The sequence below is a fragment of the Bradysia coprophila genome, unplaced genomic scaffold, assembly GCF_014529535.1.
Source record: "Bradysia coprophila strain Holo2 unplaced genomic scaffold, BU_Bcop_v1 contig_151, whole genome shotgun sequence".
NCBI lineage: Eukaryota > Metazoa > Arthropoda > Insecta > Diptera > Sciaridae > Bradysia > Bradysia coprophila.
In genome coordinates this window covers 5,083,621-5,104,961 of record NW_023503423.1, presented here as the reverse complement: position 1 = coordinate 5,104,961, position 21,341 = coordinate 5,083,621, and the positions used below count along the sequence as shown (strand labels likewise).

Sequence of the window (21,341 nt, the reverse complement as noted above, 5' to 3'; positions counted from 1 at the left end):
AGATATGTACTTCGTGTGCATTCAGCCAAATGGTATAGTTCACGGGTCTCATTCCACTGATTACATCGGTTGCTAGGAATTTCGCGCCGCGTCATTCACAATAATTGATAAAATGACACATTTTGTATAAGGAAAATGTCACTTTGTGGGTTATTGTGAATGACACGGCGCGAAATTCCTCAACACCATTACATCACTCAAAGGACATTGTATGCATGTCATATCTGGCAATTATCAACCCCGCAAATGAGCTTAAGATCTGTGAAAAAGTGTCGGTGCTTCTGTGCACCTCTTCAAAACCAATGTTAATCAACTCAACATTACCACGAGATTCGGTTGAGAGTTCAGGAGAGTTCCCTTCACTTTACACCAGCGAAACCTAGACTTTAACAGTAAATCAAGACGCTGAGGAGTTTTGATATAGTCAGCTCGTATGGAAATTTTCAGTGCCGAAAACTTTGTAAGATTTTTTTTTTTTTTGTATATTTAGTTTATTCAATCAAATTAAGTACACAATTAGTTTTTACATAAATATTTGAGGTTAAAATAAATTTACAGTCATCCAGACTTTTTCAAATTTATGTTCGAGATTTCTACATTTTGATTCGTGTTTGGACTCGATAATTCAGAGAGTAAAATTTTCTCTGTAAAATGAAATTTCAGTAGGCATATCACCTTATAGATTGAAAAAAGTATATAAAAACAATCAATATTCTTATTTTTTTGAAGGGGGGGGGGGGATTACTTAACCTAGAGATACAACTAATCTGTTGTTAACAAATCAAAGTAGAAAGAAACCAATAAATTCTTAATTTTCAATAATTATTATTGTCAATGGGAAATAAAATTTCAAGATGCGCGTGTGTCTAAAGACAACAGCTTAGAGTCAAGGCCTCTTATCAGCGAGTGAGGGGGTTTGTAAATACAGTTAGCGATTCTTTCGTTTGAAAAATTACCAAATTTACTGATAACAGTGTTATCATGTAAATAGGTCTTGCTAAGCACATTTTTAGCCAATTTGTATAAGTACACGTTGAGTCTTGGTACTTTCGCAATTCTGTGCAGTTCCTCAGTAGATATAAATTTATAATTCGTTCTTGACCTTCTGAAGTTTATTGCCATACGAAGGCATTTATTCTCAAAAACCTTCAGCCTTTTAATTAAGTACTTTGGTAAGGTATGCCAAACCGCCACAGCATAGGTGAGAACCGGTCTAAGTATAGTCACATAGATTTTAACCTTCACATCTTGTGAAATGCCATTATTCGCTTTCATGATAGGATACAGTTTATGCAGCCCAGTGTTTACCTTGAGTAACATTCTGTTCACATGTTCGTTATGCTTGAGGTTCGATTGAACATAATAACCCAGAAAACGGACGCTGTTCTTGAATGGGATTTTTGTGCCATTCATTAAAATAGCACACGAGTTTTCACGGACAATACGCGAACGGTTTGATCTCTGAATGAAGAGTGCTTCCGATTTTTGCACATTCACTTTAATTTTCCAGGTTTGGTAATATCTATGCAACTTATCGAGGTGGCTTTGTACATTTGATCTTGCTCTACTATGCGACAATCGAGTTGAGAAAATGCTCGTATCGTCTGCAAAGACTGTTAGAGTTGTGTTCATATGCGTCGGGAGGTCTATCATAAATATAATAAAGAGTAAAGGACCTAATATAGATCCTTGTGGAACCCCATCATTCACAGATACTGAGTCAGACAGCTGGTCTCCCAACTTAACTCTAAAGCTCCGTTCTTTGAGATAGGAAAACACAATTCTGATGAGATAATTTGGGAAGTTCATCTTCATCAATTTATATATGAGTCCCTCAATCCACATCGTGTCGAAAGCCTTCTCTATGTCCAGGAATGCTGCTATTGTCACTTTGAGATCGTTAAAACCAATGATTGCTTCTTCGAATAACCTTATGAGAGCATGTACGGTGGAGTGCTTGCTCCTAAAGCCGAATTGGCTGTTGGGTAATAGATCATTTTCATCACAGTATTCTAGCATTCTAACATAGAGAACTTTTTGTAGGATTTTACTCAGGCCATTTAAGAGACTGATGGGTCTAAAATTCTTTGCCTCATTTGCCGGTTTACCCGGCTTCGGAATCGGTACAACGTGGGCTGTCTTCCATGAACTGGGGTAGTATCCCAAACTCAGAATACAATTAAACAACTTAGCCAGAAGTACATGTGCTGAAACAGGAAGTTTCTTCAGGACAACGTTCGGAATAGCATCAGGTCCACTAGACTTTTTGTTTTTAATACCTTTAAGAATACGGCTGATTTCATCAGCGTCTGTCAATCGAGGTTCAAATAAATTTTGCGCGACCAACTGAGAGAACGAATTCACCTCAGACAACACGACTACATCAAAATCAGGATCACCCATTTCTCTATTTTGTCGGTGAACGTCGCCATATACTTTAGCAATGGCGTTAGCTTTATCGAATGGATTACTAATTAGAGAGCCATCACTTGCCTTCAGTTCGGGCACCGTCTTTCTATTATCACCCAAAAGTTTATTGATATTTTTGAACATTTTACTGTCTGGTCTGATTTGCTTCAGCTTATTCATAAGCATATGGGAGTCCCTCGCATCAATACTAGCCCTTATGTACTTGTTCAAACGATCAATTTCAAATTTCAACCCGGCATCATTAAGTTTTCGCCGAAAATATGAACTCCTCAATCTTTTCTTCTCTGCAATGCAGTCCCTCAAATGTCGTGAGAAATGGTTCTTTCCAGTAAAACACTTCTTAGGTACAGACTCATCCATTGCAATTCCAATCACTTCAGTCAAATGCTCAACGCAACAATCAATGTAACAAGTAACAATTTCTCTTAATGTGGCGGTTTCGAAACCGACAAATATATGAAAGTGAAACAACCCACATTGTTGTTGCAATTGGAGTACTACCGCGATACCACCGCAGCACTGCAGTTCTTACTACTGCCGAAATATTGCTATTTTGCAGCTGTCTTACCGCTGCACTATCGTTAAATTACCATTATAAAACCGGTAGAATATCACTATAATACCGACGAATTACCTCTATATTACCGCTATATATTTGTTATAATGCCGTTGTAGTACCGCTTTACTATCGTCATATTACCACAATATTTCCAAAAAAATACTACTTTAATACCGCCATACAACCGTTGCTATATTGTTGTACTACCGTTGCATTACCGTTGCATTACCGTTGCATTGCCGTTACATTACCATTGCATTACCGTTGCATTACCGTTGCATTACCGTTGTACTCTCGTTTTATCGGCGTATTACTGTTTTACTGCAGTTGCACTAAGGTTGCATTAACGAGTTGTATAACTTCATAACATAGATTTATCAGAGGATAATGTGCAATTTGTAAAATCAGCTGGAAATCACGAAAGTCGAAGTTTGGTAGGGAGTAGGGATCAAGGTCCAACGAATCGAAATATATTTTTTTTAATTCAACATATTTATTGAGAAACCAATTAAAACCAACTTCAGAAAATTACATGAAAAAAAAATGAAATTGACCTGCGTTTATCAATCATCAATTTCGCTTTCTCCATCGTCATTAAAATTTGAATCCGGATATTGCTTCGGTTTCGGTTTTCGATTGGGCAAAGCGTTAGTAGCAGCACGGCGACGTGTTGTGTAGTAGTCTTCATCACTGCCATAGTTTGAGCCCGGATGTTGATTTGGTTTCGTTTTTCGGATGTGGAAATCGTTAGTGGCAGCACGGTAACGGGCCGTGGAGTAATCTTGATTAATATCAAAGTTTGCTACCGGATATTGCTTCGGTTTAGTTTTTCGATTGGGAAAAGCGTTAGCAGCAGCTGCAGCACGGTGATGGGTTGTAGAGTAGTCTTCATCACTGCCATAGTTGGAGCCCGGAGGTTGATTTGATTTCGTTTTTCGATTGGGTAAAAAGTTAGACGCAGCACGGTGACGGGCTGTTGAGTAATCTTCATCACTGCCGTAATTGGAGCCCAGACGTTGATTTGGTTTCGGTTTTCGATTGGGGTACTCATAAGTAACACGCCGTTGACGGGTGGTGGAGTGCTTCAGCCACTGAACCATATAACTGTTGTATTCCACTCGTTTGAAATGTTTGAAATGTGAGGATATAGTCCGAAAAACCAAATTATTTATCGATTTTAATTTTTGAAACGATCCCTTTTCGCTTGTTCCACACCAAGTATAGTCGTCCAACACGCTATCACATATGAGGTACTTGAAAATTAAACGAACGGATTTTCTTGGATCTTTGCCAATCAATTCGTGAATTCGACATTTCTGTGGGAGGGAATTAGAGCGAACCTGTTATTTCTAGACCTTTTCCAAGTTCATTTTATAAATACAAACAGTCAAAAATTGAAAAGTGATTGAATTACCAGAAGCAATTTAAAATCCAAATCTTGTCTGATATCCCATTCAAGTTTTTCCACTTTATGTTGAAGCGTAATTGGATAATTTGTGTCAAGTTCCTCGAAATCTTCTTCGGTGAAATGGGCTGGATCGCCTGGTTGGTACGGTTCTGTGTGATGCATTTGACCCCGATTTTGATTTCTACCTTGTGCTTGCAACATGTCATTTTTTAAAGTGTCGAACTTCATAACCATATGCGCCTCAAATACCAAGCGTTTTTCCTCCGCCTTTTTTTGAGCGTTCTTTATATCAGTTAGATTTTTCAAAACTTTTTCCTCAAAGCTCATACTGCCATGTAACGAAAACATTGTTGGATATTTTGTTGAAACATCTTCGAGGAAATTTCCCTGGCAGTGATAGTCGGACTTGTCTACAAAGATGTTTACGAAACTAAACGTATTAGTAGAATGAACGCACTTCAAGCATGGGTGGTACATACTCTAAATAATAAAGTAATGAAACTGAACAGTGTATCATAAAAATTCTGTTACTGGAAGCACTTTTGCTTGAAGTGCGTTGGTATAATTATAGTCTAACCGTTTGTAACGTTGTTCGCACTCTTCCCTGATGCTTCGAAAGTGCCACGATAATTCGAGCATTCCTGGTCGCTCAATGAGAAATGTATTGCTGTCGTGGTTGTTTTACTTGACAATTGCGTTCCTTTTAAAATAACAGACCTTAATTCGAATAATTTTAGTTAAAATTTAGGACTAAGGTCAACGATAAAATAAGCAAAGGTCTGAACGCAATACAGTAGACTGAAAGATTAGAAAATAAATGAAAGAAATAGCTGCGGTGTCATTTCTGGTGAAATAGCTTCACTTTGGTGAAATACCCACAAGATGTCATAGCAATGAAGTCGGCTTACGAACAACATTTCCCTATAATCTGTTAAAACTCTCTTATGTTTTGATGTTTCAGTCTACTTCACTGCTTACAGAGCGTTAAAATGGTTGAAATAAGCAAAAGGTACGATTAACACAAATTGAGAGACTGTTTTGTACTTTCGTCCAGACTTTTGCATCACAAATTAGAAAAAGAGGATTTTCAGTTCTTTTTTGACAGTTCTACATTGTACGGATATAATATGGCATATATTTTGGATAAATTGAAGAGAACTACAAATAACCACCAGTTACTTTCGGGCTAGTGTAAAAATGCGCTAGAAATGTTACTCTAAAGTACCTCCATTGCAAGCGGTATCATCGACTTCTAAAGCATTTTGCTTCGAAACAATTGAAGGCACCTCGCGAATGCCGTCTTCGATTTCGCCAACCGTTTTTCCATCAGTCATCCCGTCTAGTAGAATGCCACAAAAACATTTTTTTACAGATAAATTCATCAAAACTGTTATGTTAGTGACATGCCTTTTCCATTGAGTTCTAAAAATTGTTTCTTCGTAATAGTTGCAGATGGATTTGTGGACTTCTCTTTAAGATTATTTAAATAAATGATAACATTTGTGATCAAAATTTGTGAGATCTCAAGCCTTACTTCCGGATTTTAAATAATTCGGATATCGCGGAGCATTAGGATGATTTTCAGCATTTCTGGTCGTTGCAACTGAAATTTTATGTGTGTTGGAATTACGTTTTGGCTTTACGACACTTTTTAAATTTGGAATCTTTTTCTTCGCAGCACCACCAAATAACTTCTTAACTGCAAATAGTCAAATCAAGTTACTGAATTTTTCATGTTTAAGCCCAAATTTACTGCCTTCGTGCGACTTTTTCAGACACAGTTTATGATAGGCCTTTACTTGTTTAGGCTCTGCATCTACATTTGGCGTCGACATTTTTTTTGCTGCCTTAGCTACATTTCCAATTAAAAAAAGGTTTAGCTGATGTCTTCAACTATTATTAAAATCGTATAGTTGATACCGTGGGTAAACCACTTAGCTGATTTTCCGATGGTTAACAATAGGATTAACACCTCAGAGTGCTAATCAGTTAAGGTCTTAGAAACTGACGAGTAATTACCTGCGTTATCAATATCACTAATCAAACCGTTCACGTCGATCAAATCTGAGATGTTTGCATTTACAGGATGATCCCGTTTGATTTTTTTTCGTTCTTGCTCCTTGCGAAAAGACCCTGAATCTCGGTGACTTGAATACATTCGCTCAACCTCCAATGCTTCTTCGAAAGTTTCTGAATGGTTTAGAAATAGTGTTACAAATAGCGTTTTCCTACGAATCAAAGTTAGAAATAAAATATTATTGAAAGTCCTTGCATGCCAGACAAAAGGAAAATTCGAATTTTGTCTGGCGCGCCGGGACTTTCAATAAAAATTTTATTTCTAAGTTGGATTCTTCATTTAGCTCCAACACATTCATTTTGCCGGCGAAAGGTCGTAGAACAAAAGTTTTTCGAATCAACTAATGTAATAATATGGCATAGATTTCAAGACGGGACCCGATGAGCAGTTCCGAACTGGCAGATCGGGGCGGAAGAATGAGACGAAATGACGAACAGATCAAAGCGGAAGAATGAGACGAGATACCGTGGGCAAAGCCATTTCGTCTCATTCTTCCGTCCGATCTGCCAGTCCGGGGCTCCCGATGAAGGACTTAAATGTCGTGGGCTCCGAGTCTATATGATCTTTCACAAATTTACAAGAATTTTCACGAGTTTTCGACAATTTCAATTGTGGAAATAAGGCCGTGATGTGCATAAATGCAGGATTTGGATTCCAAAATGATTTTTTTCACATTAATACAGAGCGATAAATAAAATAATCTTTTACTCCGGGTTTTGAAACTAAACGAGGTCATGTACTTCATTGGTATTAATATGTACTTTGCTATATAAGTAAAACATTCCGCAGACAGATTATTTTTGTCGTTTCTTGTATTTTTTCTACTATTCGCTAAATATGTCTGTGTGCTAGCATGTAAGGGTGCTAGCGTTAAAGAGTATAAAAATATATCGCCATAAAGGCGGTTGCTTATGGTTTCGGTTATGTACCTACTCATGCAATAGCGACATAAGTATTTTATTTTACATCATTGCGATACGTTAGTGAATCGCAACCAATATGAATTAGAAAATATAAAGTCCATTCAGAATTCGAACGAAGGACCGAAAATCAACTGTCCACAACAATATGTGTAAATGTTTCATGCAAATTACTAGGAATATTCTTTAACTTTGTCTTCTGGCATGAAAAATATAATTTTTTATTTTGCTGTTACATCAGCAGGCAGTACGAAAGTACTTCTTTTGTTGTTTTATATTCTGATGAAGGTGATGAAATCTGACCAATTTCCATTAACAAAACAAAACCGATTTTTACTCGAAACAAGAGAATAAAATGATTACCGATATTGTCGCGTAGCACCTTGCACTTATATTGAATCCAGTCTGGCCCAGGAGGAATTATTTGTCGTCTGTCAATGCCAGAGCCTGGAGGAGGCCATAGCAAAATTTCTTCCTTTTTCCAAATTTTTGGATGGCTTGTAACGTAAAGGCTGTCGTCTTCTACCGTTTCGGAGACCGAATACATTATTTTTTCGCGAAAATATTTCAATTTCGATTTTTCAATTGAACACTTCAGTTGAAGTAATAGGCAAACTGCCAACTGAATTTGTTTTTTACTAAATTGCATTGTTTTAGCAGTAAATGGCTACTCCAATCACTTTATTGAAACAAATTGGTCGGAGTGAAGTGATGTATTAATGTAAAAACATTCTCAGTTAATTGTTTAATGTAGATTTATTTACTCAAGTCCGGTCTTCAAATCCGTGGCTGGGCAAGTGATTTTTGCTTCACTCCCCGAGTAAAAATCAAAGTCTCAAAGGTTCGAAAAGAGACGTCTCACGTCTCACAATACAAAGGATTTGAAACCGTGAGACGTCTCTTTTCGAACCTTTGAGACTTTTATTTTTACTCGGGTCATTCCAATGGAACACTCACTCATATGATATTCTAAGAGTCCGTTGCCAATTCACAACGTTAAAAATATCGAATGTCCTAAAGAAAAGAACAACGCACTTGAAGCATGTGTGGTACTCTAAATAGAGTGTACTGAAACGGGATAGTGTATCAAAACAAATTTCGCATTTGTAAAAATTTTTATTTTACAGCTGTCACTCGAAGCACTTTTGCCCGAAGGTCGTTGACATCAACCAAGTATTACAGGATAGTAGTGCGATCGAATCTGACATTGTGAGTTCAAAAAAAAATCTATTGGTCTCCCTAAAAAGATATTTTGTATAATTGACAATTGATTACAGTGAATTTCGCGAGTTGTACAATGTACATGTAAACTGTTCGAAGCAACAAATGCTAAATAAGTCTCTAAGAATATTAAAGACGTTTTTAAGTATATATACTACAGTCATTCAACTCTAGTACAACTGTTGTGCAACAGTCGTTCAAATATAGCACAACGGTTGTATCACAGTTGTAAAACTGTTATTTTCACTGTGGTATCCGTGGTGCATTACAGTAGATTTCGTTTCGTACAACTCGCGTGCAACAGTCAATCAGCTCTCATACAACTAACGTATAACAGTCCTCAATTTCACTCCGAATGTTGTATTATAGTTGTTAGACTGTTGTAAGGGTGTTGTACATCAGCTATACAACAGCCGTATTCACATAGGCATCAGTGTTGCGTTGCGGTAGATTTGATAGTATAGATTCTATTCTTACAACCAAATGTGCAACTTTCATTCTAACTTGCAACCTCGGTTACATTTTGCTACTTGGGATTGGAATCAATCAATGTACCCAATTTTAGTCCATCGTCAACTACTTCCATGAATCTAGCCCAATCTGCTTTATTGTACATAAATTGTTTAACGGGGGCCTCGTATGATAAGTCATCATCAATGTTCAAAATGTATTGAACGGGGCAATGGTCAGGGTTGAGCTCAGTAATATTACTACTAGTCGCTCTAACACCTTTAGCCAAAGCCAAATCTATTGTGCTAGGATTTGATTTACTCCTATAGCAGGTGTATGCATTCGGATGAACCAGTTCAGCGACATTGTCATCAACAAGAAATCTGTACAAGACATTACCGTTACTATTATTATCAGAGTTATGCCAGTAGCAGTGTTTAGCATTGAAGTCGCCCCCCATAAAGACATTTGAGTGTAGGCTCATGAGCTTCAGAAGGTCCTTTTTCGAGAGTTTTTTGGGACAGTAAAACGAATTTATAATCAAAGACTTAGAATTACTGAGAGTAATCTTTACACAAGTTGCTTCGGAAGTTTCCAGCAAGGGAGTATTTACCACTTCGTGCTTGAAACGTTCCTCAATCAGAATTGCAGTTCCTCCGCCAGAATCGGACAAACGATCATTTCTATAAATTTTGTAATTTGGGAACTGCACAAAATTGCTACTGTTGAGTTTAGTCTCGCTCAGCAACAAAAGATGAGGTTTCTGATCTGATAAAATTTGACTAATTTCCTCCTGTTTTACTTTACTTTTAGCAGAGTTTACGTTCCAAGCTATTATCTTCAAAGCGCCATGCAACATTATTACGTGAATTGAGACAAGAAATCTATAATCATCATTTTTTTATGCGTTAGATCATTTACCTTTTTGTATTCGGGTACGAAGGTCTGAATTTTATGTAATAAATCAATTAGAGAACAATCAAAGAGATTTTTGACTTCACCACTCAAAAAATTAAAATTATCATCTTTTTCTTTGGTTGTAGTATTCATTCTTAGGGCTTGACTGTAAGATACGCCACTGTTTAGCATTGACTTTTTACTAGATAAATTAGCATTATTAGTAATATTCGTATTTGATTTATTTATACCTGTTTTTCCTTGTGGTTTTTTCAAGTTTTCAGCATATTTGGTATATACCGGACATTTTTTGAAGTTGGCCGGATGGTTGCCATCGCAGTTGACACATTTGGCGGGTTGGTCTTCTTCAAGTGTGCAATCTCCAGGGGCGTGTCTATCTGTACATTTTACGCAACGATATTCCAATCCGCAGTTTGAGGCTGCGTGACCTAGGCGTTGGCATTTTCTGCATTGGGTGCCAACATCTTTTTTGATAAATTGTTGCCAAGAGATACTTTGGTGGCAAACGTACTTGATCGTCTTTGAGATCTCCGCTATCTTTGTTCCTTGGTCAAAGTTAACGATGAACATATCCAAATTCACTTTACCTTTACCATACATTGGTAGGACACTCGATACAGTCACTTTTTTCTCAGACAAATCTTCGATTATTTCTTCGGGTGTATAGGAATGATGAACACCTTTTAGTACAAGTCGCAGTGGCTTTTTATCTGATGCAGTATAAGTATAAAACGGGATTTTTTGCTGTGCAAGAAAATTTTTCAGTGAATTGTGTGCCTCCAGTGACTGCAGAGAAACACTGTAGCCTTCCTTTAGAATTTTGAAGGTAACCTTTCCATTAAGCATGCTTTCTATGTTCGAAATCGCTTCTTTTGGATTCTTAAACGGCTTCGTTATGGTAATCGGCGGAACTCGTTGCTGGCGTCGTACGATTCTGCTGGAATGGGCGTCGGCGCCAAATTGTTTAACATTTATATTTTTGCTCATTTTGCTGGCCAAGTCATCTTTGTCTACTTCAGAGTCTAAAATTGCAAACGGATTTGTTTCTAGCAATGATTTCCTTAGTAGTGTTAAAGCGGTCTTCTTTTGCAAATCTTCTACTGTTGGTTTCAGTTTCACTTCAGTTTTAGGTCTTTTGGCATCATCAGGGACTTCGTTATCATCATCATCGTCTATATCACGAAGCCTAGCATTTTTTGTGTTCGATTCACTATGAGTTTTTTGATCCGAATTTTCCACTGGCTCAGCATTCTTGTCAGGTGGTTCAACTTGTTTCGATGTTGACATTGTAGATATTTATTATTCACATAAACTGTGTCACACGAAAATTGTAAGCACTTTATATTTTTGTTGCTGAATAGGCACAATTTAATTCAAATAATTCAATTTAATTTGCTCGGCAGCTAATTTTAAATACGTCCGTATGGTTTGAAGAACTGAACTGAACTGAACTTTGTAAGATAGACAGGGCATATAAGCCAATTTGAAGGTACTGGTACAAGACCCAAAGTGCGACAAAAGTAAAGATGGAATGACTGCGTGGAAGGGGACCTACGAGAGCTATAGGGATTCGTAATCGTTGTTACCGAAAATCGTTAGAGATGGCGAAATAATGTTGTGGAGTCAGAGAACCCCGCCTAGCGATGGCTGTTAAGTGAGTAAGAAGACCGAGTGTTTGTAATGAGAAATTTTTATGCGCGAAGATGCTTTAGAATCCAATCAACATGCGCATCTACTCTTGTGTAAACCGATGGACTTTCTTCTGATTTACATTTATCCGGTCCAAATGAAAATAATCCAGCCAAATATAAATTGTTTGTGCGTTGGTAGTAGGGCCATGTCATTAACAAGTTGCCACTGTTTACTGACAAAAAAAAAAAATTATGCACGAACAGCCAGTGAAAAAATGCTTTACCCAAACAATTAGTGAAACCTCTTTCACCGCCCGCACATAAATGTGTTGGACCCAGATTAATACTCTTGTCTCGCACTCTTAATTTTTCATTGCAATCTTCCAATGGCACACTTTGAATGAAATCCTGTTTCTTCTCTCCGTCCGGACCCCATCCAGTCACTTGGAACCCGGTTCTATTTAAAGCAAAACCAATTGGTAAACAAATTGGTCGAACGAAATCGGTAAAATTAACGGTATGAGTTAACCGAATGAGGGCAATGTCGTTCTCTTCAGTATATTCGGTTCGATTGTAGTCAGTATGGGAAATTATTTCTTCAATGAATACATCGATTGCAGGATCAGCGCACTCGAAATCATCACAATCTTTTTCTGTATTAATATTGTGTTCACCCAGTCGAACAGACAGTCTACAAATATACAGTTGTGGTAAAGAAATTTCGTCAATCACACAATTTGAATTACATTTTCCTTTCGATGCCATTTAACTGATGTTCATTTACACATCGGGCTGTTGTTAACACATATCTTTCATTAATCAGAGCACCGCTACAATTATATGCTCCATCCGTGCTATTGGATCGAATATGTGCCACCCTACAACCATTGTGAAACAATGGATGAAACGTATCGAATGGAAATGTTTAGCAAATTAGTTTACCATGGAAAATAGTCTAACTCAGTCCATGACCCATAGTATCGGCTTTCGACATGCTCTCCACACTTGTCGGGCAGGAGATGAGTATTTATCCGTTTTGTCATATTTTTAGGGCAACAAACCTACATCAAGTGAAAGTATTTTAGTAAATTTTCAAATCTTGTAATCACATGTATTCTACCAGTACTGAGCCACTCTTTAGTCCGCACTGACTTTCGCGCAGAAAATGTCGATTTTCAGGGGTAATTGGCTGACTTTTCAATATTGTTAAGAGTTCATCGCACTCGTGTAAATTAATACAAATTCCAGATTGTTCCTTAGGTGTTTGACAGTGTGCTTCTTCTGGTGGTGGAATTCGTGCTTTAGAATCTAAGAATTTCTATTGTTAGTTCAGGAAATAAGAAACGTAAACTGCAAACGTTTTTCCCCTAAAATTAGAGATCGTACGTAAGGGACGCGTACTTTCTTAACCTTTCACCGACGATAACCATATGACCACATTTTACAATTGGATCTAATGCTTCATCTCTATTGTTTTTTGTTTTGCTTGGACTCGACCAAAAGGAAACTCCAAGCAATGATCGTCTGATAGTGTAATTATTTTGCCCAGCTTTCTATTACTTCATTTGATGTAAGTGATTTCAAGAGATTGATTTGAAATCTTTTACTTCATTTTTTAACAAAGTTTTTTTCTTTATAACACCACATTACGCGTAGCTTGACGTTTATTTCCGAAGTCTTTATCGATAACAGATGACACCGCAACAGGTTAATTAAGCCAGCGGCGCTTGTCAAGGCTTTCTTAAAAATTCATATATGGGCGCTTGTTCATAGTGGGCTTTGCAATTACAGAGTTTATCTAGGGGTCAGTTGGATGCGCTATAAGATAGGATAGGATAAGATGGGCAGGAAAGTTGATGCTTTCCAAGCACCTAAACAGCCAATGGGTCTGTTGTGCATTACCCATATTTTTGAAAGATTTTACAATTGTAAATTGAAAATCGTATGATTCATCTATTAGAACATAGGTGTCATTTTAGAATCACGATTGTGACTTACGCATGACGTACAAGAACTGTGTTGAGCATTTTTTGGTGTTTTCTTAGAGACCTATTACGGTCGATAGAGCTGGCTAGTGATAACTAACAGCAGAAGCTAATCATTTACGATTAGGAAAAACCCTATAAACTATGTCTGACACGGGAGTCGAACCCGTGACATATAGGGTGAATATAATGGAGATTGAGATACACATATAGAAGAAAGAACATACACATCATGTGTTGTACCAACGGTTCAAAATTGGATTTGAAATGAAAATGTCCACGGTAGCTCAATTGGTTAGAGCATCAGCCCGGCAAGTTGAAGGTAGTGAGTTCGTACCTCACCCGTGCACATCAAAAAAAAAAATTATTTCAAATCCAATTCGATTCTAGTATCTCTAAGCTGAAATAGTCATTTGTGTACCTGTTTTGGACGATTGATTTTAGGCAATTTCGCGGATTGTAGGCCGAACGAAGTAAGGTCTACAAGCGAAAGTGCCTTAAATCAACCGTCCCAAACAGGTGCACATGTGAGTTTTCATGCAGAGGGCCGGAAACCCGAGAAAATTCGAAAAATTGCCCTCATTTTCGGCCCCGAAGCATGAAAATTTAAAGAATTCGTCGCGGAATATAGCGTTTCTCTAGACAGTATAGGTTGAATACATCGCTCTATCGATTGAGCTACCTGGACGGTTGCGCTATACTATTATCTTAGTGGTAACAAACGAACACTTCACAATAAAAAGCAACTGACTTGAAGAAACAATTTTCAAATTGGCCCTAGTGAATCGCGAGTAGTGTATGAACGCTATTTACCTGGCCCTGAAGATGGACGTCCTTTACGTACGATCCATTATTTCAGTTAATTAAATATACAAACTTACTTGTCGCTGATTCATTGCTTTGTACAGTTTCAAAATAAAAGCAAAAGATCACCAGAGTTATTAGTTCTTTCATCTTATAGAGATGCACAAATTTTTAGCAGTATTTTCTCGTTTTTCGATTTGTTCAAAAACCAATTCTGAACCAATAGCAATATTTATTTTTGTAGACACGAGCAGTCGTGACTGTACTAAAAGTGAAACTTCGTTCGTTATTTACCAGACCTCACTCTTTCCCGAAATACCAGTGAGTATTTGAGAATTCTTGCCAATCTGGTTTTAACGAGTTGATAAGAATACGTCAGAGGTCATAATTTGTTCATCATACAATCGTCACTGCATGACCAACTAAATGAGCAAAATGCTGTGAATGTTCTCTTGAAAATTTTCAGATGTACACAAATCTAGTGAAAACCTTTAAAACTTTCTCTCCACTGATTCCCCTACTACGTGTTTATTATATATTACCATGGAGTATTGCACCCACAGGGTTTTCACTATTATTTAAGTAAATAAGATTGACACGCTTCTCTTATAATTATAGTGTTAGACTGTCTGACTTCTGCTGATATAATTATTGTAACGTAGACTGACAATGTAATCAAAAAGTGTAGTAGCAATACCCCATATTATCAATAATTACACTAATTATAAGAGTCACACATAAAACAGAAGGTGATAATTTTCCGTATTGTTTCACATCGTAGAGATTTTGTTCAGCTTGTCATCATAATGTGATTAAGCGCCGTTCATTAAGGCAAAATTAAGTTAAGTGGAATTGTAGCAACATTTGTGGAATTAGAAAATTCGACAATTTTAATCTAATTCAATTTCATGTCAGAGGGATTCTTTTGAAAAACAGCCTACCGAAATCGGACGCATTTTCCAGTGGACTTTTTTATATGTGCCTAGAAAGGACTTCGACCCTAGAACCCAAAACCACTTTCAAAAAAATTCTTCGAAGCTTTTGTGACTGGTGAAAGGTGATCAAAAACCGAAAACTTTCACTTTTCTTACCAAAATTTCTCCAGGTACACGAGCCGTACATGGTCTTGTGGGGTGTCATTAGAAAGGTAATCGTACTATTGAGCCGAATAGAGACTCATTGGTTTTAAAATTAATCCACACTGAAATATTTGCAGTTGAAGTTTTCACCTGAAAACTTGCACTTTTCTTACCAATATTTCTCCAGTTACACGAGCCGTCCATGGTGGTGTGGGGTATCATTTGAAAGGTAATTTTATGTGCTTTTGGGCCAAATAGGGTCTTATTGGGTTTGGATGCATATGCGATGAAATATGAGAAGTTGAAATGTTTAAGTGCCCATATTTCATCGCATATGCATCCAAACCCCATAAGACCCTATTTGGCCCAAAAGCACATAACATTACCTTTCAAATGATACCCCACACCACCATGTACGGCTCGTGTAACTAGAGAAATATTGGTAAGAAAAGTGCAAGTTTTCAGTTGAAAACTTCAACTGCACATATTTCAGTGTGGATTAATTTTAAAACCAATGAGTCTCAAATAGTACATCGATGGAAAATCTGTATAATGCCGTATATCAATCGGTGAAAAAGACGTAAGTCTGAAAATGCCCTGCCTTACCGTCTGTCGATAATGCATTGCGTCATTACATTTTTGTGATGCGATTAATGTCAAAATTAAACTAGCGAACATAACCAAATAGTCATATCACATCCCAACCAAACAATGAACATATATTTACAGAGCAAAGAGCATTATTCAATTATTGTGGGATAAACGACTGCATATAAGCACGTACAATACCAACACAAATAGTCTCTTTTTTGTTTTGTGAGTCCCGTTGTTCTTCTACACGATCGCGAAATGTTTGAACGGATTTCAGCTGCTCACTTCTTCTGGACATTTCAGATAGTCCACATTAACCGAAAGCCATGGAGAATAAAAAGTGCGTACTGAAAATCCATTTATTTGAAAGAATCTTTCGACAACAATTCAGGAACGAATTTAAAAAATTATTTTTTTCCTTTTCGTGGAGCTTTAGTTTTTGCTTTCACATTTTTCTTTGTTTTTGTTTTTGGTGCCTTTTCATTTTTAGCTTCCACATTTTTAATTTTCGGTGTTTTCGGTGCTATTTTAACATAATTGATTTTCTCCATTATGCTTTTCAGTTTCTCACTTTCGGAAACATTTTTTTTCTGCTCCTCGTGGGGAGGAATATTGTCGTAGAACGCGTGATATTGTGTCTCGAGCACCACCTTCAACTCCTGCAAGTGCTTCCATTTCGTGTGGCTGATTGGCAGGCGAGCCTCGTGCAATGGTTTTGGCTGTTGTGAAATAGATTTACTGTTTACCTTTTGAGGCAAAAGTTTAAATTGGTCGTCGAATTTTAGTTTGTAGTGAATTTCTCCATTCGAAGAGTATTGCAAGCAGTGAATGTCGGTGACCTTCGGGTCGCCTTTAGTTTTACCTGTAAATAAAATCCGACAATTTAACAATAAATCGACCGACCAAATGCAAAAATTTTATTACCGGGGCGTATCGACTTCAGTGTTAAATATTCTTCGTCGTCGTAATTTCGAAAAAATGTGTGATCCAAGTGTTTAACGGCGAATGGAAATGGTTTTTCACGAGCCGCCAGTATGGCGTCCTCAAAATCTTTTGGCGAGCTCAAAGTCAAATTTTTAATTTTTCTATCGATGCAAGCGTGTGTTGAATCACACTCCATGTGTGTGTGTGGCCCACTTCCAAGAATTTTTGAGTGACGGTTCTCGAGTGCTAAATCGCAAACAAACGAAGCGAATTAGAAAGCACAAGATTCCGATTTTGATAAGTGCAACCATCTGAATAAATGACAATCGGAAGCGGGTTTGTCTTGATGTGTTGCTCGAGGTGATGAATAACAATACTTGCGAACGTGGATGATTGCAAATCGCCTTCTGTTTCATCCCAAACGTAATTAGTAGAGTCGTGAGTCAGGATGTTGTAGAGCGTAAAGTTGTGAATTTGGAGTTTAGATTTGACTGGCCAGCAATTTAGGACATAACACGACTCCTTCAACGTCCATGCATAATAAAATAAATAATTCTTTGGTCGCCAACTCAATGTCACTGTCTTTTTCTGCCGCAGCTCTCTTCACATCCTCTCGATGTTTTTTATATTTTTCGATGGTCAAATTTCCAGTCTTATAAGCAATACACTCGTCGCATTGATCCTTCCGAGGTTTGAAGAGACAAAATTTGAGATTATTTAGCGTTCCAGAGAAGACAGGAAACGATAGTTGACGCGAATCAGCTTGTTTACAAACGTCCACGTACTGCTTATAAAGATCAGTAAGTGTTTGGTGAGTGGTTTCAAAATATTCCTTCTCTGTGTCTTTGCGACAATAATGCGACTCCACCTTCGGATAATCAATTAGGAACGTCAACAGTCGAATTTTCCGATCCAATAAATTTTGATTGTACTGAGATTGCTGTCGTGACGCATTCTTTTGTTTTAGAACAGCGACAGGATTTTCACGAAGACCAAATTCTTCTTCATGATCGAGCCAAACTCTGGTCATTTTTTCATTCAATCCGAATGTTTTCAAAAACATTTTTGCACAAACTTGAAGACGCTCACCTTTCGCTGTTATAAGGAAGTACCGTTTAGATTTATTTCGGCGTGACTGTATCTTTTCAGTTTTACGTTGTTTTATCGCAATCTCTTCAATTAGTTGGCAAATATAAATCTTTCTGATCCCAATTCATAGCCCAAAATTTTTTGAACAATTCAGGTCGTTCATTTTTAGGAAAGAGATTACATTGCCGTAGGGAGCTTTTCAAACAGAAAGGCGACGTACAAGATGTCCCTTGTCTTCGAGGTGGTCTCTCCATATTTTGTTTGATTTTGGAATTTTGCTTCGAATATCCTAAATAGGAGAAACCATTTTCTCGACGAAGACGCGCCTGATCTCTTTTACTTATTTTTTTCTTCTTAACTGCACGAACCAGATCATTTGGATTCACATTGTTGCTTTCGTCGTCGTCAGGATTACTCAAAATTTCGAGGCAGTTCAGATTAGAGGAAGCTAGGAAGTCGTAGAGAAAATAAAATGAGTTCTAGTTAAAGACTTGAAAGAGTATGAGACTATGTAATGTTACTGTGTGCATCGGGAACAATTGGATCATTCTCAGCATAAAAAAACTGATCTACGTCGATTGTCGGATTGTCCAAACTCTTGTAATCTGTAAAGTGAAACAGTTAGCGTACATCTGTGTGAAGAAGGGGTAAACATTTTGTTCAAAATTCACATCACAGTACGGCATGTGATTTTTTCCTTTAAAATAGTGAAATAGTTAGTGATTTGTGAGGAAATAGTGGGTTTTGTAACTATATTTTTCTATGAAAAAAGTGACTGAATAGTGAGAAAATCAGAGTCAAATTCAGGGAAAAATTTACTTTTTAAGTAAGAAACTCGAACTGATTCAAAGAAAAACAAATTTTTATTATTATTAAAAGTACAAACAGCTGTTCGGTCAACGTTTAGCTGATACTGAAGTCTCTGGCTTTTGTTTTAGACAATTTTTTAGGAGTTCAGTTTTTTGAGTGTTGATTTTCGTTCTGAGTTCATCGATTGCTCGTTTCTCTGCCGATTCTTCTTCAAGCATCCCCTTCGAACCTTCGATAATTCCCTGTGCCATTTTAATTCCCGTAAAGTCTTTCTTTGCGATTGCGTTTCGAAGCCGTTCAGATGCTTCCGCTAGAAGCTTAGTAGCATTGTTTGATTGACTTTTGATTTTTTCGGATAATTCTCGTTCTAATTTTTCAATGTCTTTTTTGCCCGAATGCATTTTCTCATACATTTCAATGTTTTGTAATCGTTTTTGTTCATCGAGTTCTTTTCGTTTTTGTTTATTCAGTTCGTCTTCTTTACACTTGTCCATATACATGGTATAGTTTTGGTACGCGCGACGAGCGGATGAAATGAAGTCCTTATCTATTGGAACCGAAATGGGCGAATCTTTAAAAAACATTGTAAGGCCACATTTGATGTTCAGGCGTGCATTCAAGGTTCGCTCTGTCATGGACGTTTTATCCTCTGTTAACACATCTCCGGAAACGGAGAAACCTCTTTCGACACCGGCAGACCCATGTGTTAAGGACAACAAACATTTAATGACTTTGGTAGCCGATGGAAATTTTGTATATTCCTCCATGTCCTTCAGATCGAAAATTTTGTTCCAAAAGTCATCAAGTCGACCTTTGAATGTATCCAAACGTTCGGCCTTGACAAATGCTTTTATCAAGCTCCATTCATCCAAAAAGTCGGCGGTAGGGAATGGGAGAAGTTTCGCGACGCTCAACACTTCTTCCCCGCTCTCTGGTTTCAGAATATTACCTGGCGCGATGTATTTTAGACTTTTTACGATAGGGTTCCCGTAAGACGTTTTTTTTAAGATGTGCAGGCCCGACGCGACAAAATGTTCTCTAACATTTAATTTCAATTTCGCCGTTTCAGCTTCTTTACAATTTCTAAGTGCTAGAACTGTATCCTCGCTCAAATTGATATTTTCGATTGATTTCAAGTTTATGGATTCGAATGAGGCTGATGTGATCTTATCCGCAGCAATGTTAATAATCTTCTCAGGATGACCGACTCTATTCAAAATTTTCAGCAACAGCTCGGCCAAAAAATCGTGCAGCTTGTGAATTAGCGGCTGATCCGATTGGAAGTAGCGTAGAAATGGTACATATATCAACGCGCTATCAATCACGAAATAGATTTCAGCTGTAAACGAAAAAGATTAGAATGAAACTTTACTAAAGTAGAAAGTCTCAACCTTTCATAGTTCCGCACTTCAAGTGTTTGACGATGTTTTTGAATTTGAGTGAATCTGTCCCCTTCGGTCGATTTTTCGGAAGCCATTTCATGAAGTACTCATGAATTACTTCCCATTGTTCTATAATGCGAACTGCACTGTCGCGTAAAGTCAGCCACCGCGTCGAAATGTGCTTGATGAATTTGTGTTGTGGAACGTTGAGCTTTACTTGGAGTTTCTTAAATTCTTCCAACCGTAGTGGTTCACCATCAAAAAAATGGAATAAATGAACTGCCAGATCACTAACATCGTCACCAAAAACGTCTAATCCTTTTTTGAATCCGTTATGCACAGTGTGTGTATTGCAACTACCTATGTCCAGTAACGGTTTTCCGGTTTCTTTTTTAAATCCGTCGCTCATCAAACGAGCAACTTTCTTGTTTGTATTCGGACCATCCCGTCCAACTGTAAGCAAGTGATCCAACCGCAAACAGGGACTCGCATTTTTAAGGCCCAGTTCCAGATACTTTGTGATTGTCTCGCCAGTACTATTCTCGATAAAAAATGTTTGTAGGTGATGCTGTTCGACTCTTCGCGTTTTCTCAGAAAAATATCTCACAGCAATTTGAAGTTCCTTTTTGGACGCCTCGTTGGTTGTCTCATCGAAACATAAAGAGAAGAAGCTTCCATTGACGTCACTTAAAAACAGGTTACGAAAATATGGGCCGACACAATCAGTCAGCATATACGCCAATTTGAATTTTCCAAGCGAAAACTGGTCGGTAATGTGATTGGAAAACATGGCCTTGAAAACGTCTGCAACATTTTCACATGATCTGCCAGAATACCCGGATTGGACAACTTTGAGCGTCCAAATAATTTCTGCTTTGATGGAATCATTTCGACTGTCACACAATGACAGCACTGGCAGGTTTGCTGGTGTACCAACCATATTCTGACCGGTCGAGAAATTCGATTGACTCGATACAGACGTCGCTGATGATTCTACGGATACAGATGACGACGATGATGATGTCGGTGATGGAACTGAAGACGATCGCGACGGTGACGGTGA

At 37.6% G+C, this 21,341-nt stretch overlaps 1 protein-coding gene across 1 annotated transcript; it reads right to left on the bottom strand.

Moving 5' to 3' along the window:
• Nucleotides 1-11,557: 11,557 nt before the first annotated feature.
• On the bottom strand, nt 11,558-14,716 carry LOC119074646 (serine protease easter-like). Its single transcript, XM_037180923.1, has 6 exons — nt 14,481-14,716; nt 12,735-12,913; nt 12,557-12,675; nt 12,361-12,492; nt 11,899-12,305; nt 11,558-11,847 (listed from the first exon to the last, which is right to left on the bottom strand). Exons 1-6 carry the CDS (start codon nt 14,551-14,553, stop codon nt 11,675-11,677), a joined length of 1,083 nt encoding a protein of 360 aa, XP_037036818.1. The 5' UTR covers nt 14,554-14,716; the 3' UTR covers nt 11,558-11,674.
• Between the last annotated feature and the right edge of the window lie 6,625 nt (nt 14,717-21,341).

Excerpts from the sequence above, each read along its gene's own strand:
- LOC119074646 (XM_037180923.1), bottom strand. The coding sequence starts at position 14,553 with ATGAAAGAACTAATAACTCTGGTGATCTTTTGCTTTTATTTTGAAACT. Across the intron at positions 12,306-12,360 it reads AATGGCATCGAAAGGAAAAT|ACTGTCTGTTCGACTGGGTG; the intron begins GTAATTCAAATT and ends GTATATTTGTAG. Across the intron at positions 11,848-11,898 it reads AGGTTTCACTAATTGTTTGG|TAAACAGTGGCAACTTGTTA; the intron begins GTAAAGCATTTT and ends TTTTTTTGTCAG.